This window comes from Cervus elaphus, chromosome 33 (genome assembly GCF_910594005.1).
Source record: "Cervus elaphus chromosome 33, mCerEla1.1, whole genome shotgun sequence".
NCBI lineage: Eukaryota > Metazoa > Chordata > Mammalia > Artiodactyla > Cervidae > Cervus > Cervus elaphus.
Genome location: NC_057847.1, coordinates 63,540,149 through 63,558,026, shown reverse-complemented (window position 1 = coordinate 63,558,026; position 17,878 = coordinate 63,540,149). Strand labels below are relative to the sequence as shown.

Sequence of the window (17,878 nt, the reverse complement as noted above, 5' to 3'; positions counted from 1 at the left end):
AGAGACTAACAATAAATATATAAAAATTATGAAAAGAAAACAAACAGAAATTCTGAACCTGAAAAGTACAATAATTTTAATGAAAAACTCATAGGAAGGTCATACACCCAACAAGAGACTTGTATTCAAATACATAATAATCTCATATATCTCATAATTCAAATATCTCATAATTCAATAATAAAAAGGCACATAACCCAATTAAATTGAGCAAAGGATCTGAATAAATATTTCTCAAAAAAAGATATTAGTATATAAATGGCTAACAAGCACTGGTAAAGATGTTCAACATTACTGGTTATTAGGGAAAGGCAAATCAAAACCATAATGAGATAACCAATTCATCCTCACCAAGATGACTATAATTTTTTGAAATGGAAAATGTTGACAAGAATGTGAAGACATTGTACACTGATGGTTGGAAGATAAAATGGTACAGCTGCTGTGAAAAACAGTTTTGTAGGTCTACAAAAAGTTAACCATAGAATTAACATGTTCCAACAATGCCATTCCTGGGTAGATATCGAAAAGATTTGAGACCAAGTACTCAAACAAATATTTGTATACAAATGTTGGTAATAGCATTATTTGCAAGAGCCAAAAGGTAGAAACAACAAGTGTCCATCAACAAATGAATGAATAAACAAAATGTTGTATATCCATACAATGGGATATTATATTTAGCCATAAAAAGAAATGAAATACCAATATAAGCTACAACATGGATCTTGAAAACATGCTAAGTGAAAGAAATCAGACACAGAGGTCATATATTGTATGATTCCATGTATTTGAAGAATCTAGGATAGACAAACCCACAGAGACAGAAAGCAGAATACTGGTTGCCAGGGTGTGGGTAGGAATAGAGAGTGACTTCTTAATATGTACAATGTCTCCTTTGAGGGTGTAAAAATGTCTTAGCACAAGATAGAGATGATGGTTGTACATCACAAGAAAACATCAGAGTACTAGAAGTGCTAGAAGTGAATGTACTAGATGTCACACAGTATACACTTTAAAATGGTTACTTTTACAAATTTCCCCTCAATTTTTTTTTAAATGAAGAGCCTGTCTGCAAGAGAGATTTTCAACTTCCCAAACCAAAGCATCTATTTATATGTTATTTTGTACATTTTTAAAAGAGAAACCAGAAACACCTGTTCTGCAAAATAGAAACTATTTTATCTGACAGTAAAATAAATGGCTCATTTATAGAAGTAACAATGTTATTTGGGGGCATTTTACGGGACCAGCTTTTACAGTAGGCATACATGTGATCTTGTCTTGGGCATTTGAATCTGTGGGTTATAAAATGGACCTAAAACTAGAGACCAGTCAGGCCCAAAAGCCAAAGCTTTTTCTTCATTCATTTTCTAGGTCTTCTGACTCTTTAACATTCAGGACTGCTCTATTTTGGGATTCTAAAGCAATGAAAAGTTCCCTTATCACCAAAGATGTGATTATATCAATTGTAGGTGGTGGAGTATACCTTATGTATTAGAAATGTTTCCACTCTGACTTGAAAATTAAATGTATTTTAATACTTCTGTCTCTAAGTATTCTGGATAAGTGATGTTTTCTTGTGCACTGCAGTCCTCAGTAGAGTGGAACCCTTTTTGATGCCTGTAAGCTTCCCGAGAACAAGAGTATAACTTACTACCTTCTCAAGAAGTTATGGTAAGTGAGAGACAGGATAAGTCCTGGCTCTACTGCATGTTAGCTGAGTGAACATCAGTATCAGGTCACTGATTCCCCTCAAGCTCAATTTCCTCAACTGTAAAACACAGATGATAACCAGACAGAGTTGATGTGAGGAGCTAATATAACACAATGCCAAAGGACTATCCAAATAGTGCTTTTTGCACAGTGGGTGTAAAGTTAATATTTGTTTAACTGAGTTGTGTAATGATCTTGTGGATATAAGGCTAATCTTGCTTTGCACTGATTGAATTAAATCAGGCTATTTCTCTAGGAAATTATGTCTCAGGGAACAAAGTGAATCCTTGATATACTAGGATTTTTGTAATAAGCTATGTTGTAATAGAGGTGTGTTGTATTTACTGCAAATGCTACTAATGAAATATGCTAATGAGAAGAGAGTTAATTGTTCCTTTTCCAGAAGACAAATGAATTCTCTTCCACTATTTCAGTTTCTTTAGTAAGTCACATCTTTCAGTGTTCACAGCATTCCCTGAGAATGTGAAAAGTTAATGCATCCCAGCAGGTGAGCAGTTTCTTTCTTTTCCCTGGCAGGAATATTAATCACTATTATTATCGCTCAGTAAGTCTTTGACTTCATAGGGAACATGTGCTACTAACTTTGGGGAGGGGAATTATGTTGGGGCAGTGTTGGTGTGGAGAAATCAATCAGGATTAACCACTGCTTTCCTGCCTAATAAAGAAAGCCAGTACCTGTTGAGAAGGTATAATTTTAGAATCCTAGAAGAGTTAGCCACACTACCCAAATTGTCAACCATTAGAATTATTCCTTTGAGTTTAGTAGAGTCTTTAGAAAGGGTCCACTAAAATGTAGATGTTAATAAATATTACTATAGCAAATATCATCTATGAAAAATTGTTTCATAATTATGGTCAGTCCCAAAGGACTAGAACTCTAGATCACAGACAAGAAGGAAAAAGAAAGAACAAAGTTCTAGCTTTTGGAAGGCTAGGACCAGGTATGTTACTTGGAAGCCTGAGATATGAAAACCTTGGATATCCCACAGAACTTGTATCAGTGGGAAACAAGCCAACAGTTATCCAAGGCCATATCCTATGCTTCCTTAACCAGACTCTGCATCCATTTAGAACACAATCAATCTGCAGTTATAGTAGGTGATAGAAATAGCAATAGGGGCTGTCCTGGTGGCTCGGTGGTAATGAAAGTGCCTGCCAATGCAGGAGACGTGGGTTCAATACCTGGGTCAGGAAAATCCCCTGGAGAAGGAAATGGCAACCCACTCCATTATTCCTGCCTGGGAAATCCCACGGACAAAGGAGCCTGGAGGACCACAGCCCAAAGGGTCGCAAAAGAGTCAGACACAACTTAGGGAACTAAACAAGAAATAGCAATACAAAAACTGTTTTTAACTCAATAAGTATTTATTAAGCATCTATCAATTAGAGACTGATATCAAGCAATGGAGCAAGTGACCTTCATCCTATAGGACCATTTGACTCTGAAGGAATCTCTTCTCCCCATCTCTTCCCTGTACTAGCCCTTCTCTGAATAAGAAATCCAATTAACAAGAATGCTACCTCCAGTTCTTTTATGCCTACTTTCCTTTCCCTTAAGAAATCACTAACCAGTTAGAAATGGCCAAAAGTTTAACAGAAGGTATCAATAAAAGGTGTTTAAATGGATAATAGGTATGAAAAGTTTACAAACTAGATTATCACAAATGGATAATTAATCTCCTATAGAGAGGAGTTGTGAGCAATAGCTATTAAATAATAATTAAATAGTGCCAAACCGTAAGTTGTACCTTCCCTAGCGATTTACACAGTAAAGAATATGCCTGCAATGTGGCAGCCTCAGGTTCTACCCCTGGGTCAGGAAGATTTCCTGGGGAAGGGAAAGGCTACCCACTCCAGTATTCTTGCCTGGAGAATTCCACAGCCAGAGGAGGCTGGCAGGCTTCAGTCCATGGGTTGCAAAGAGTCAAGACACGACTGAGCGACAAATACAACAAACCATTAGGTCTGGTGTCCTGCAACAGGCTTCCAAAATCAAGTTAGGCAGGAGAACAAAGAAGTGCCTTAACCAGGAAGAATGAATTGCAGAGGAGTGGTTCTTTTCTGCTTTAAAATCATTTGCTTCCTTTGCCATAGAACAGAACAGACTCCTCTGTGCTTAAACCATATTTATATCTGAGAAGGCAATAATACTTGGAATGGAAGAATTCCTGAATAGAATGAAAAATCATTTTCTAGGTTTCAATTTCATGTTAATGTGGTTGACAAATGTAATATAAGCATGGGACTTTTTAAAATTATGTTATGTTTTGCAATTGTAAACAACTTTAGCAAGAGGAGTAGAGATAAGGACGAATGAACCTCCAGTGAATACCAAGCTGGCAGTTCAGAACAAGATCAGCTGTTGGCACAGATGTGAGGAGACATAACTTTGGGTCTTTAGTGTTTCTACCAGCAGGTGTATTTATTTGCTTGGTTTTATACAGTACATGAATACAGGAATCTAGAGATAGAATTGTGAGTCTATCAAGGCCTTCCTCTAAACTTTATTATATACTTCCCCACATTATTTCATGTAAATACAATCATAAAACCTAGGAAAATCTTTTTTTCTGGTAGAAATCAAAGTGTCATTTATCCTCACAATAACTCAACTTGAGAGAACTTAAAATACATTTAATATATTCTGTATGAATGGTGGACAGATGTCACAACATGTTTGTCAAAACCCACAGAATGTACAACACAAAGAGTGAGCCTTACTGTAGAGTACAGACTTTAGTTAATATTAATAATAATATATAACTATGGACTCATGGAAAAAACACATTTAATATCTAGGCCTAGTAACAATCTGACTTCCCTCTTTCATATATTCAAGCCCTCATTCCTTCAATGCACAAAACCACTCTCAAGACTGATTATAAGCATAGGTCAGAGTTTTATTTCAAATGAAGAGGCTTTCTGAAAAGCCCAATTCAAAGATTCTATCTTGGCAGAGACATTTTATAGGGGAAAAATGGTTAGAGAGTTATTATTAGACTATATTTTAAAAAAGGAGATGACTATCTAGTTAAGGACAATTAGCCTCTTTGCATGATTGGTTAAAGTTCTTAGATTAGTTTCAAGACTAATAGTCAACTGAATGGATTTCCTAGGAGGGGCTTTTGGCCTCCTTGGTGGCTCAGTGGTAAGGAATCTGCCTGCTAGTGCAGAAGACCCGGGTTCAATCCCTGGGTCGGGAAGATCCCCTGGAGAAGAAATAGCAAACCATCCTAGTATTCTTGCCTGGAAAATCCCATTGACAGAGGAGCCTGGAGGGCTATAGTCTATGGGGTCACAAAAGAGTCAGACACAAATTCACAATTAAACAGCAGCAGGAGTGGCTTTTAAGCTCAATAAAGTCTATCAGAAAATTGCTCGAGTAGTTTATCAAGAATACTAAACTATATATGTAGAAAAAGCACTCAACAAACTCCAACAGTCTTTCATGATGAAAACACTCAAAAACTGGTAGAAAGGAAGTTCCACAATCTGATAAAGGACATCTTTGAAAAATCCACAACTAACATCATACTTAATGGCAAAAGATTGAAAGGTTCTGCTCTCACCACTTCCATTCAACACTGTACTAGAGATTGTAGCCAGGGAAATTAGGCAAGAAAAATAAATAAAAGGCATAAAAATTGGAAAGAAAGAAGCAAAATTATTTGCAGATGACATGACTTTCTATATACAAAATCTAGAGAACCCACAAATAAAGCATCAGGGCTAATAAAGAGATTCAGCAAGGTTATAGAATAAATATATAAAATATATACAAATATATAAGATAAATATACAAAAATTACCCACATCGCTATACACTAGCATTGAATAATCCATAAATGAAATTGAGGAGACAATTCCATTTACAATAGCATCAAGGAGAATAAAAATACTTAGCAGTAAATTCAACTAAAGAAGTGAAGATTTGAACACTAAATTACAAAATACAGTTGAAGAAAATTAAAGAAGATGTAAATAAATGAAAAGACATCCCATGTTCATCTGTTGGAAAATTAAATGTTGTTAAATGGCCATACTCCTCACATTGAGCTACAGATTGGATGCAATCCCTATCAAAAATCCAGGGTTTGTTTTGTTTGTCTTCACAGAAATTGACAAGTTGATGCTAAAATTCATACAGAAATACAAGGGACCCAGAATGGACAAAATGATTTTGAAAACTAACAGAATTGGAGGACTCACACTCTCAATTTAAAAACTTTCTACACAGATATATAGGGTAATCAAAACTGGGTGATGGTGGCTTAAAGACAGACATAAAGATAACTTATTCTGAACAAAAGTACCAATACAATTCAATAAAGAAAGAATAGTCTTTTCAACATATTGTAGTGGGATAACTGAATATCCACATGCATAAAAAGAATAATAATTAAGTTGGATCTCTTCTTCACACTCAAAATACACAAAAGTTAACTCAAAATGGACCAAAGACCTAGAGGGAAGAGCTAAAACTACAAACTCTTAAAAGAAAACTTAGTTGTAAACCTTCATGATGTTTAGGCAATAATTTCTTGAATATGACACCAAAAACACAAGAAACCAAAGAAAATAATTAAATTCATCAAAATTCTAAAATTTGGGCTTCAAAAGATACAACCAATGAAGTGAAAAGACAACCCACAGAATGAAGAAATATCTGTAAATCATACATCTGGTAAATCTCTAGTATTTAGAAAATATAAACAACTCTGGCAACTCAACAATAAAAAGGACTTGAATAGACACAAAGGACATAAATAGATATTCCTTCAAAGACATCCAAGCGGCCAATGAGCACATGGAAAGATGTTCAACATAACTAGTCATTACAGAAATGCAAATTGAAACCACAATGAGATACCGCTTTACACCTACCATGATAGCTATAGTTAAAAAGATGGATAATAACAAGTGTTGGTAAGGATTTGGAGAAATTGGGACTGTCACACACTGCTGTTGAGAATGTTGAATGCTGCAGCCACTGTGAAAAACAGTTTCTCTAAATGTTGAATATGGACTTATCATATGATCCAGCAACTCCACTCCTAGGTATATACACAGGAGAAGGGAAAAGGTTTTCATATTTTTATGAAAACACTTGTTCAGAAAAGCATTACCATAATAACCAAAAAGTAGAAACAACCCACATATCCACCATCTGATGAATGGATAAACACAATGTGGTATATCTATTCAATGGAATATTATTTGGCCCAAAATGGAATGAAGTAGTGATTCAGGCTATAGCATGGATGAATCTTGAAAATGATATACTAAATGAAAGAAGGTGACATACTGCATGATTCCATTTCCATGAAATGTCAGAAGAGGCAATTCCATAGACACAGAAGATAAATTAGTGTTTCCAGGGGCTAGAAGGAGGAGGTAACACGGAGTGCCTGCTAATGAGTATGCAGATTACTTGAAGGTAATAAATTACCTTCATTCTGAAATTAGTGGGAATGATAACACAAATTCATGAATATACTAAAACGCACTGAACTGTACACTTTTAAAGAGTGAATTTTACGGTATGTGAATTATATCTCCAAAAGAGTAAAAGGGGGATCTCCTGCACCCCTGAATCCTAGTCTTCATTTGTGGAGACACCTAATGTTACTTGTTTCTTGGCTGCTGTTGCTGTTGTTGTTCAGTTGCCCAGTCATGTCCGACTCTTTGTACATGGACTCTTTGTACATGGACCTTTGTGCATGGACTCTGTGTACACGGACTCTGTGTACATGGACTCTGTATACACGGACTCTTTGTACATGGACTCTGTGCACATGGACTCTGTGTACATGGACCTTTGTACATGGACTCTTTGTACACAGATTCTGTGCACATGGACTCTGTGCACACGGACTCTGTGCACATGGACTCTGTGCACACGGACTCTGTGCACATGGACTTTGTGTACATGGACCTTTGTACATGGACTCTGTGTACATGGACTCTGTGTACATGGACCTTTGCACATGGACTCTGCACATGGACTCTGTACATGGACTCTTTGTACATGGACTCTGTGTACACGGACTCTTTGTACATGGACTCTGTGTACATGGACTCTGTGTACATGGACTGTAGCACAGCAGGCATCCTTGTTCCTCGCCATCTTGTTTCTCAAGAAACAAGAAACTATCTTGTTTCTTGGCTACCATTCGTGAAACAGACTTTACCATACAAATATATTTGTGTTTCTATAGGTCCCTTATTAGAAACAGAAATATAAGTATGGCAAATACATTGTCCTAGACTTTGTTTTCCCCTCTTTATAACTTTCTCTTTTTTCTTATTAATTATTTTTATAAGAGTATAGTTGATTTACAATGTTGTTAGTTTCTTCTGTATATTAAGTGAATCATATTTTATTATATACATATACATTATATGTCATACACATACCTATATCCATTGTTTTCTAGATTCTGTTCCCATATAGGTCATTACAATACAGAGTAATAAAAGGAGTTTTCATTCCAATCCCAAAGAAAGGCAATGCCAAAGAATGTTCAAACTACTGCATAAATGCACTCATCTCACACACTAGCAAAGTAGTGCTCAAAATTCTCCAAGCTAGGCTTCAACAGTGTGTGAACCATGAGCTTCCAGATGTTCAAGCTGGATTTGGAAAAGGCAGAGGAACCGGAGATCAAATTGCCAACATCTGCTGAATCACCGACAAAGCAAGACAGTTCCAGAAAAACATCTACTTCTGCTTTACTGACTATGCCAAAGCCTTTGACTGTGTGGATCACAACAAACTGTGGAAAATTCTTCAAGACATGGGAATACCAGACCACTAGACCTGCCTCCTGAGAAATCTGTATGCAGGTCAGGAAGCAACAGTTAGAACTGGACATGGAACAACAGACTGGTTCCAAATCGGGAAAGGAGTACATCAAGGCTGTATATTGTTACCCTGCTTGTTTAACTTTTATGCAAAGTACATCATGTGATATGCTGGGCTGCCTGAAGCACAAGCTGCAATCAAGATTGCTGGGAGAAACACCAATAACCTCAGATATGCAGATGACACCACCCTTATGGCAGAAAGCAAAGAACTGAAGAGGCTCTTGATGAAAGTGAAAGAGGAGAGTGAAAAATTGGCTTAAAACTCAACATTCTAAAAACGAAGATCATGGCATCTGGTCCCATCACTTCATCGCAAATAGACGGGGAAACAATGGAAACAGTGAGAGGCTTTGTTTTTTTTGAGCTCCAAAATCACTGCAGATGGTGACTGCAGACATGAAATTAAAAGATGCTTGCTCCTTGGAAGAAAAGCTATGACCAACCTAGACAGCATATTAAAAAGCAGACATTACTTTGCCAACAACGGTCTGTCTAGTCAAAGCTATGGTTTTTCCAGAAGTCATGTACAGATGTGAGAGTTGGACTATAAAGAAAGCTGAGCACCAAAGAATTGATGCTTTTGAACTGTGGTGTTGGAGAAGACTCTTGAGAGTCCTTTGGACCTCAAGAAGATCCAACCAGTCAATCCTAAAGTAAATCCGTCTTGAATATTCACTGTAAGGACTGATGCTGAAGCTGAAACTCCAATACTTTGGCCACCTGATGCAAAGAACTAACTCATGGCTGATTCATGTCAATGTATGGCAAAAACCACTACAATATTGTAAAGTAATTAGCCTCCAACGAATAAAAATAAATGGAAAAAATAAATAAATAAAATAAAATATCACCCCATGTAAAAAAAAGAAAAAGAAAAGACTCTGATGCTGGGAAAGATTGAAGGCGCGAAAAGGGGACGACAGAGGATGAGACGGTTGGATGGCATCACCAACTCGATGGACATGAGTTTGAGTAAGCTCCCACAGTTGGTGATAAACAGGGAAGTCTGGCGTGGTTCAGTCCATGGGGTCGCAAAGAGTCGGACGTGACTGAGCAACTGAACTGAACAGAATGTGTATATGTCAATCCCAATCTCCCAATTTATCCCTCCCCACTTCCCTCTTGATAACCATGTTTGTCTTCTACATCTGTGACTCAATTTCTGTTTTGTAAAAGGGTTCATTTGTACCATTTAGATTACACATATAATTGGTATCATATGATATTTGAATTAGCTTTAGTAAATTCCATTTGACAGCTATTACATTGTATTTTCTCAATTACAAGATCATGTCTTTTTTTCTTATTTTTTATTATAGTTCATTCACAATGTAGTGTTAGCTTCTGCTGTGAAGATGATTCCTCTTTACAATATAACTTGGTAATTATTTCATTTCAGCATATGCAATTATCCTTCACTCCTTTTTATTTGGGGATATGCTAAATTTAATTTGATAGTGTTTTGCTAATACAATAATATTACAATTAATTTCCTTGAACTATGACATGCATATGAGTGGGATACTTACCAGAAGTAAAATTTCTGGTTGAAAATATGTTCCTCTTATTTTATTTCAAAAGATGGATTTGTTATTGATTATTGATTATCTCTCTTACTAGATCATGAGGTTTCTGAGGAGAGGGACCATTTCTGTTTTTTTCTCCAAAATTTGTTCATTGAACACTGTATACTATGCCATTACACAAATATATCATATTCTTATCCATCATATTTTTAAAAATTAAAGTACAGTTTACTTAAAATGCTATATTCATCTCAGGAATACCTTTCATCACTTTAATTACATCATGCCATTCTTTTCTGGCCTGCAGATTTTCTGCTGAAAAATCAGCTGATAGCCTTATGGGATTCCCATAGATGTGACTAATTGTTTTTCTCTTGCTGCCCTCAAAATTCTCTCTTAACTTTTGCCATTTTAATTATTTCTTGGTGTGGATTTCTTTGGGTTCATCTTGTTTTGGACTCTCTATGTTACCTGGACCTGGATGCTTGTTTCCTTCTTAGGGAAGTTTTCAGCTATTATTTCTTCAAATACTACTTCCACCCTTTCTCTCTTCTCCTTCTGGGACACCTATAATGCGAATGTTAGTACATTTCATGTTGTCCCAAAGGTCCCTTAAACTATCCTCATTTTTTAAAATTATTTTTTTTCTGTTTGGCTTGGGTGATTACTACTACTCTGTCTTCCATATCACTTACCCATTCTTCAGTATCATCTACTCTACCAGTGACTCCCTCCAATGCATACTTCATTGCTGTTATTGTATTCCTCAACTCTTATTGGCTCCTTTTTATATTTTCTAACTCTTTGTTCAAGTTCTCACTTACTCATCCATTCTTATCCTGAGTTTGGTAAGCACCTTTACAATAATGATCTTAAACTCTTTCTCAGGTAGATTGCTTATCTTCATTTCATTTAGGTCTTTTGCTTCAGTTTTGTCATATTTTTTTGCTTGAAACTCCTCTGTCTCCTGAATTTGCCTAATTCTCTAAGTTTACTCCTATGTATTATGTAGTTGGTTACAACTCCCAATCTTGGAGAAGTGACTTGTCCTAGGGAAGCCCAGCAGCATGTTCCCCTTTGATTACCAGAGTCAGATACGCCAGGGGTATCCCCTACATGGGTTGCATGAGCCCTTCTATTGTAGCAAGGCTGGCTGTTGCAGATGTGCTGGTAGTTGGAGCTGCCCCGGGCGCTAACAGGCTAGAGGGAGAATGGAAAAAAAGCACCCACCAGGGCCAGTGTCAGCATGGTAGAGAGAGAGAATGAAAACAGCTGCCACAAGCACGTCAGTTCCCAAGGGGAGTCCCAGCTGCCCCCTGTTTCTCCACAAGACTCTCTAAGATCAGCAAGTATGTCTGCCCCAGACTCCTTTCAAACTGCAACTTCTACACAGGGACTTGGAGCAAGCAAGTTTCTGTACACGCCCTTTAAGGATGGCCCTCCAGCCTCTAGTTCTAAACACAGGCCCCACTGGTTTCCAAAGCCAGGCAGTCTGGTGCTCCTCTTCCCAGTGCAGGACCACCAGGCTGGGGAACTCAGTGTGGGACTTGGACACCTGGCTCCTCAGGCAGGACCTCCACGGTTGATTTTCCTCCTGCTTGTGAGTCACCAGGCCAAGAAGGTGAATCTTGACGGGCTGTGTCTCCGCCCTCCTACCTGTCAAGCTGTGGTTCTTTATACCTTTTCTACTAGCTCTCGGGTCATTCTCAGAGATAGTTGCCCTCTAAGTAGGGTAATTCAGGTGTGACAGGGGGTGAACTTGGGATCTTCCTATGCTGCCACCTTGATCCCTCTCTGTCCTCATTTTCTGTTTCGATGACCAGGGCAATCTAGATTTTAGCACACTACTTGACATACTGCTTTATGTATTTGTAGACAGATGAGCCTGTGTGCTTTATCATACAAAGTGTCAAGTAGAACTTCAAGGCTACATCATTAAAAAAACACAATCTAGTTTACAGAGATAGTAATTGTTTGGCGGGGGGAGTACTGGTTAGTTTTTGTTTGTCTTCTTTTCATTCATTTCACCCAGTTGTTAGTTTTTTTATGTTTTCCTTTCTAACTCTAGTATATTTTCAAAAATTGTGGTGTCAATTGCAATGCATCATTTTAAGAAATATAGAATCCTTAATTTCATCTGAAAACATTAGCATGTTTTATTAAATAAATGCCTGCTTCTTAGATTTGAGTATTCTGCAATTCAGTTCCTTAGAAAAAACAAGGGTGGATAGAGGTTTATTTGCAATTTTAAGAGACCTAATATTGCCACCTGCTGGACAAAATGTCAGAATACAATTTGAAGCCGTTAAATCCTAAAACTTCAAATCAGTTTGCTTCTATTAATCAGGGGAAAATTTGCTATTTTACCATAGGAGTGTTTGTAATATGTAAATATAATTAAGTTTATAAGGGGTTCTTTGATGCTTTAAAAAAGTAGGGATAAAATTTTTCTTTTTTTAGGATAAAGTCATTTTGGGAACTGATTACCCCTTCCCACTAGGTGAGCTGGAACCTGGGAAACTGATAGAATCCATGGGAGAATTTGATGCAGAAACCAAGGTATGTGCCTTTTCCTTCATGATCTTATTCCTGAATTTTCCTGATCTAACTGTGTTTGGTTTCAGAGCACTTTGATATGGGATAGCAAAGGACAGAGAAATTGTTGCACTTAGTATTCCTAGAACTGTTACTTGATCTTTAGAAATGGTTGATCTATTAAAGAGCAAAGGAAAGTTAAAAAGCTGAAAGTGAAGCTAGTACAACTAAATTCATAAAGACAAGAAAGAAAACTGTAAAGAAGCACATTATAATAATATATTTAGATTTGCATGTTAGATGAATAAGAAAACATGTTTCTATTACAAATCTACCAATCTCCAAAGTTGTAATGATTCTGGTAATTTGGATATTTAGACTCAAGTCTTGATTAACAGGACTCAAGGATGCAGAACCCTCAAGCAACTGGATGTTGTTTTTCTTTCAGCATTTGACTTTTAGGGTGGTTAAATGTGTCTTAATGCTGACACTCCCTATTCTGCCCCTTAGGTTCCTGAAACAAACTGAGCTTAAAATGAGACGCTGTGTCCCCAGATTTCCTCTCCTTTGCCATCCCCTTCACATCCCATGGGCTTCCCTGGTGGCTCAGATGGTAAAGAGCCCACCTTCAATGCAGGTTTGATCCCTGGGTCGGGAAGAACTTCTGAAGAAGGAAATGTCTACCCACTCCAGTATTCTTGTCTGGAGAATTCCATGGATGGAGGAGCCTAGCAGGTTACAATCCACGGAGATGCAAAGAGTCAGACATGACTGAGCGACTGACACTTTCACTTTCCCATCCTACAGTGGTAAAGAATCCACCTGCCAATGCAGGAGACAAGAATCAGACCGACTGAGCGACTGAGCATGCAAATCCCATTCCACACCTGCTCCCAATGAAACAAGTTCTTCCTAAGACTTCACCACTAGGGGACAGGGATGCCAAAAATAAAAACACAGGGAGATGTAAATTCTTAAAAAATTTTACAAAAGTCTCAGTCATAACCCTTTTGTATGAGACTTGACTTTCTTCTAAACTAGGATCCAAAAGTTCTCTTCAACTCTAATTCTCTACTTTAATTGTTAGGGATACAGTTCATCATATCTTCTTAGACAGCTTGAAGCATATTAACAGATGCCAAGAAGAATACCTTTTGATATATACTCAGTTCAGTTCAGTTGCTCAGTAGTGTCAGACTCTTTGCGACCCCATGAGTCGCAGCACGCCAGGCCTCCCTGTCCATCACCAACTCCCAGAGTTTACTCAAACCCATGTCCATCGAGTCAGTGATGCCATTTCAACCATCTCATCCTGTCATCCCCTTCTCCTCCTGCCCCCAATCCCTCCCAGCAGTTGCCAAGTTATTAACGGGAAATCTCAGGCTGCTTTAAACAGGAAGTGTCTCCTTTGGCACTTACTCACCTTAAGGAATTAAAAATCCTGAATTGTTAAATGGTAGTGGTAGTTTAGTCACTAAGTCGTGCCCTACTCTTGCAACCCCCATGGACTGTAGGCTCCTCTGTCCATGGGATTCTCCAGACAAGAATACTGGAGTGGGTTGCCATTTCCTTCTCCAGGGGATCTTTCCAACCCAGGAAATTAACCCAGGTCTGCATTGCAGGTGGATTCTTTACCAACTGAGCTATGAGGCAAGCCCTCGTATAATTGTTAAATATATACTTATTAAAGTAGAAAGCAATACTAAGATTTTCTTTACTATTTTTTTTCTTTACTTTTTATATCAAAAGTTGAAACTGAAAAACTTCCTATAACATTAAGGAAAATTAAACTAAAACCAGACTACCCCAAGTATCCTGTCCTTGTTGTTCAGTTGCAAAGTCGTGTCCGACTCTGCAACCCATGAACTGCAGCATGCCAGGCTTCCCCGTCCTTCACTATCTCCCAGAGTTTGCTCAAACTCCATGTCAAATATCCTGATTAGGACTTTAATGGAATAATAATAATTACTATTATTTGCCTTTTGTTATTTAATTTTATATGTCTATCACTTTCAAGTTTTCAGAAAATCTTGAATAAAAATTTTATGCAGTCAAAAATACATGATATTCTGTAATATTATGTTACTCATCATAACATTGTAATAAAGACTAAAAACAATCTACAGGGGAATAGTTAAATAAATAATAGTATGTCTATACAATGGAGTCTATATAGCCATTAAAAAGTATTAAAAATCAATTTCTAAGATATATTAAGAAAGGTACCAAAAATGCATATGGTATACTTCCATTTGTGAATAGCACACTATCCATTTGTGAAAAAAAAAATTATAAACCTACACAGAATAATTTGCTTATATATGAATAAAAGTCTCTGGAAGAACAGATAAGAAACTGGTAAGTCTGGGAAGAAAAAGTAGTCGTTGGGCAGTACTAGTAAAAGGAAACATACATTTCACATCTTTTGAATTTTGAGCCACATGAAGGTAAAATTTCACTAAAAAAAATTTTAATGAAATAAATAAATCCATTTGATGAGCACAACCACACTGGGAAATAGGCAAATGCATTCCACCAGGTAGATGCAAAAGAGGAAAACGAGACTTGGGTGTTAAGTGATTTGCCAAAAGGGTAATTGCTGGATTACAGTACATGAACTCAACTCCAAATTTCCTAACTCCAGGATCAGGTCTCTATCCAATACACCAAAATGTATCACCTTCAAAGGATACTTGGTACCAACATATTTTAAAAAGGAAAGCAAATAGTTTTTCAGAGCACCAGCCATTATTTCTGAAGTCTTCCTTTAGAGAAGGATGACCCAGGGTGAATCACGGAAGAATCCCAAGTAAGAGGTCCTTGCCTCAAATTACCCACTCCGCAAGCCTATGTGAGAACCCTGATGTGGTCATGATACACAGATGCACACTAATGTTACACATTAGTTACACATGGATGTTGGATGTTACACAACTCCATACATGTTTCCTTCCACCCTCAGCTGCATGCCTGTCCTTCACAAGCTAGGCATAGATCAATTAGGGTATCACAAAGTTACCCCTCAAATCACATGAGCTTTTTCTGTGAAGTAGATCTAATCTATAGTGGGGGAGGTGAAAAAAACTTGGCAGTCTTTTTCTCATGTGAAATTTATCAATGTACATATTTGTACAATATTCTGAGACTCTTTATCCAAATCACCTTTTTGCTCCAAAAGAGCTTACCATTTATTCAGGGTCATGTGAAGGACACATATATGGAGAAGGTAGTGGTACCTAAGCTGTACCTTTTCTCTGTATTTGACTCCAAGTAACTCTTAAAACTCATTGGAGGGTCCTGTAGAAGTTACCAAAGAAGTCATTTTCCTAGGAGAGTTTTCCCTGTTAAAAGTCTCCTCCTCTCCTCCTACAACCAAATTTCAAACTTAGATTTCAAATAGAGGGACAAAGGGGGAGTTAGTGAAGGCAGTCAAAAGGTACAAATTTCCAGTACAACTTTCTCACATTGGGGAACTGAGTTTTTAAAAACCTGAAGACAGTTAGTAAGTACTTTAAAACAGCTATTAAATAATGCTTTAAAGTAAAACCTTTTTTTTTTCTTTTTCAGGATAAACTCAAAGCTGGCAATGCCCTTGAATTTTTGGGTCTTGAAAGGAAACAATTTGAATGACTGAATTTACTACAAAGACAAATTTCAAGAAGACATTTTGCTTTTGCTTTTAAATACGTATCACATATGCAGTAATGAAATCCTATTTTGAACTTTTATCCAGAAATAGAACATGTCCAAATACCCTAAACTGTTCATAACAAAAATGATTCTCATGTTTTTATTCTGAAAAGCAGTACATTATTTCATGTACAAATCAAAAATGATTTTAACACAGCCTTTTAAATTAATGGCAGAAATAAAAAGCAAAATGCCATTAGTGATTTATATGAAAAAAATAACAGATTCATCCTAGAGGGTTCATGTAGGTTCTCTACTTTGAGCAAATATTTGTTAATAGATCCCAAATAACCTGTTGTTATTCACTTTAAATACCTTCCATTAGCTCAGAAGTGGGCTGGGAATGCTTTAGATTCCCCCCAAAAATTAAAGATATACATTTTCCATAATCTCTAGGAACTCACAGCCCAATTAAGGAGGCAAAATACATGTTTTTGGAATAATTACTAAGCAATAAAACATGCATGTCACAGAATTTCAGTTAAGAAAAATTCATTTGATTCCAACTTTTGGGCACATCTTCACAGAAGCTGGAACTCGAGCTGAGTCTATAAAGATGAATAAGGCATGTTCAGAGTTGGAAGATGGTAAATAGGAAGGCAAAACAATGGGAACATAGCTTCCACACGAATAAGAACTTATCTATTCTGGAGAAAAGTTTCAGTATGTAATTTACTTTTACCAGAAGCTCTTTCCATTTGAAATACTGAGCAGACTGTGTGAAGCAAGCTGTGGAGGGTGAGCAGGGCAATACCAGGGCAGTCTGTCACACTCACTGCATTTCTCTTCTTTCCACCTGGTCTGCTGAAGATGAACTTGGATCTGGGAGGGATGATGAACATCTGTGGCTCAGGTACCTCTGGCTGAATTCTAAAACATAATTGTTCAAAATTACCCACTTGCTCTAATTGGTGGTTTTCTGGCTTGTTTTTTGTTTGTGTGTGGGGTTTTTTGGCCTTGCCGTGGCATGGGGATCTTAGTTCCCAGACAAGGGATTGAATCCATGCCCCCTGCAGTGGAAGGAAACACAGTCTTAACCACTGGACCGCCAGGGAAGTCCCATCCTCTTGATTCATTCATACTTCTTTTCCCTCCTATAAGTCAAGAGTTGAGGATGACAAGTAGTTTGTACTGATTTAATCTTTGCTAAATTACACCCATCCTATTATTTTCTTTATTTTAGTCTATAACTCCGTCTCTTTCCTGCTCCTCCTGTTGCTAAGACTTTACCCACCCAACACTTTGCTTGTTACTCCAATCTGCTTTAAAAGACAAAGTTGAGTCAAACAGCAACATGAAGCATATGTTATTATTTTTTACCTCCCCATTCTTTGGGGGAAAATGTCTTGTTTCTTTTTAAATATTCTGTATTTGTGCACCAAAATCACTGCAGATGGTGATTGCAGCCATGAAATTAAAAGACGCTTACTCCTTGGAAGGAAAGTTATGACCAACCTAGATAGCATATTAAAAAGCAGAGACATTACTTTGCCAACAAAGGTCCATCTCGTCAAGGCTATGGT

General features: G+C 37.2%; 1 protein-coding gene across 6 annotated transcripts in view; it reads left to right on the top strand.

The window, feature by feature from the left end:
* The window catches only part of ACMSD (aminocarboxymuconate semialdehyde decarboxylase), a 57,982-nt gene extending 41,152 nt beyond the window's left edge, over positions 1-16,830 (top strand). For 4 of the 6 annotated variants that reach the window (XM_043894082.1, XM_043894083.1, XM_043894086.1 and 1 more), the window contains 2 exons: positions 12,591-12,689; positions 16,233-16,830. In XM_043894082.1, coding sequence (XP_043750017.1) covers positions 12,591-12,689; positions 16,233-16,295 — 162 coding nt within the window. In that variant the 3' untranslated portion in view covers positions 16,296-16,830. Of the gene's footprint in view, positions 1-1,593; positions 1,636-12,590; positions 12,690-16,232 lie in introns of those variants that run through there. The other 2 variants (XM_043894085.1, XM_043894084.1) reach the window with 2 other exon arrangements.
* Positions 16,831-17,878: the final 1,048 nt, after the last annotated feature.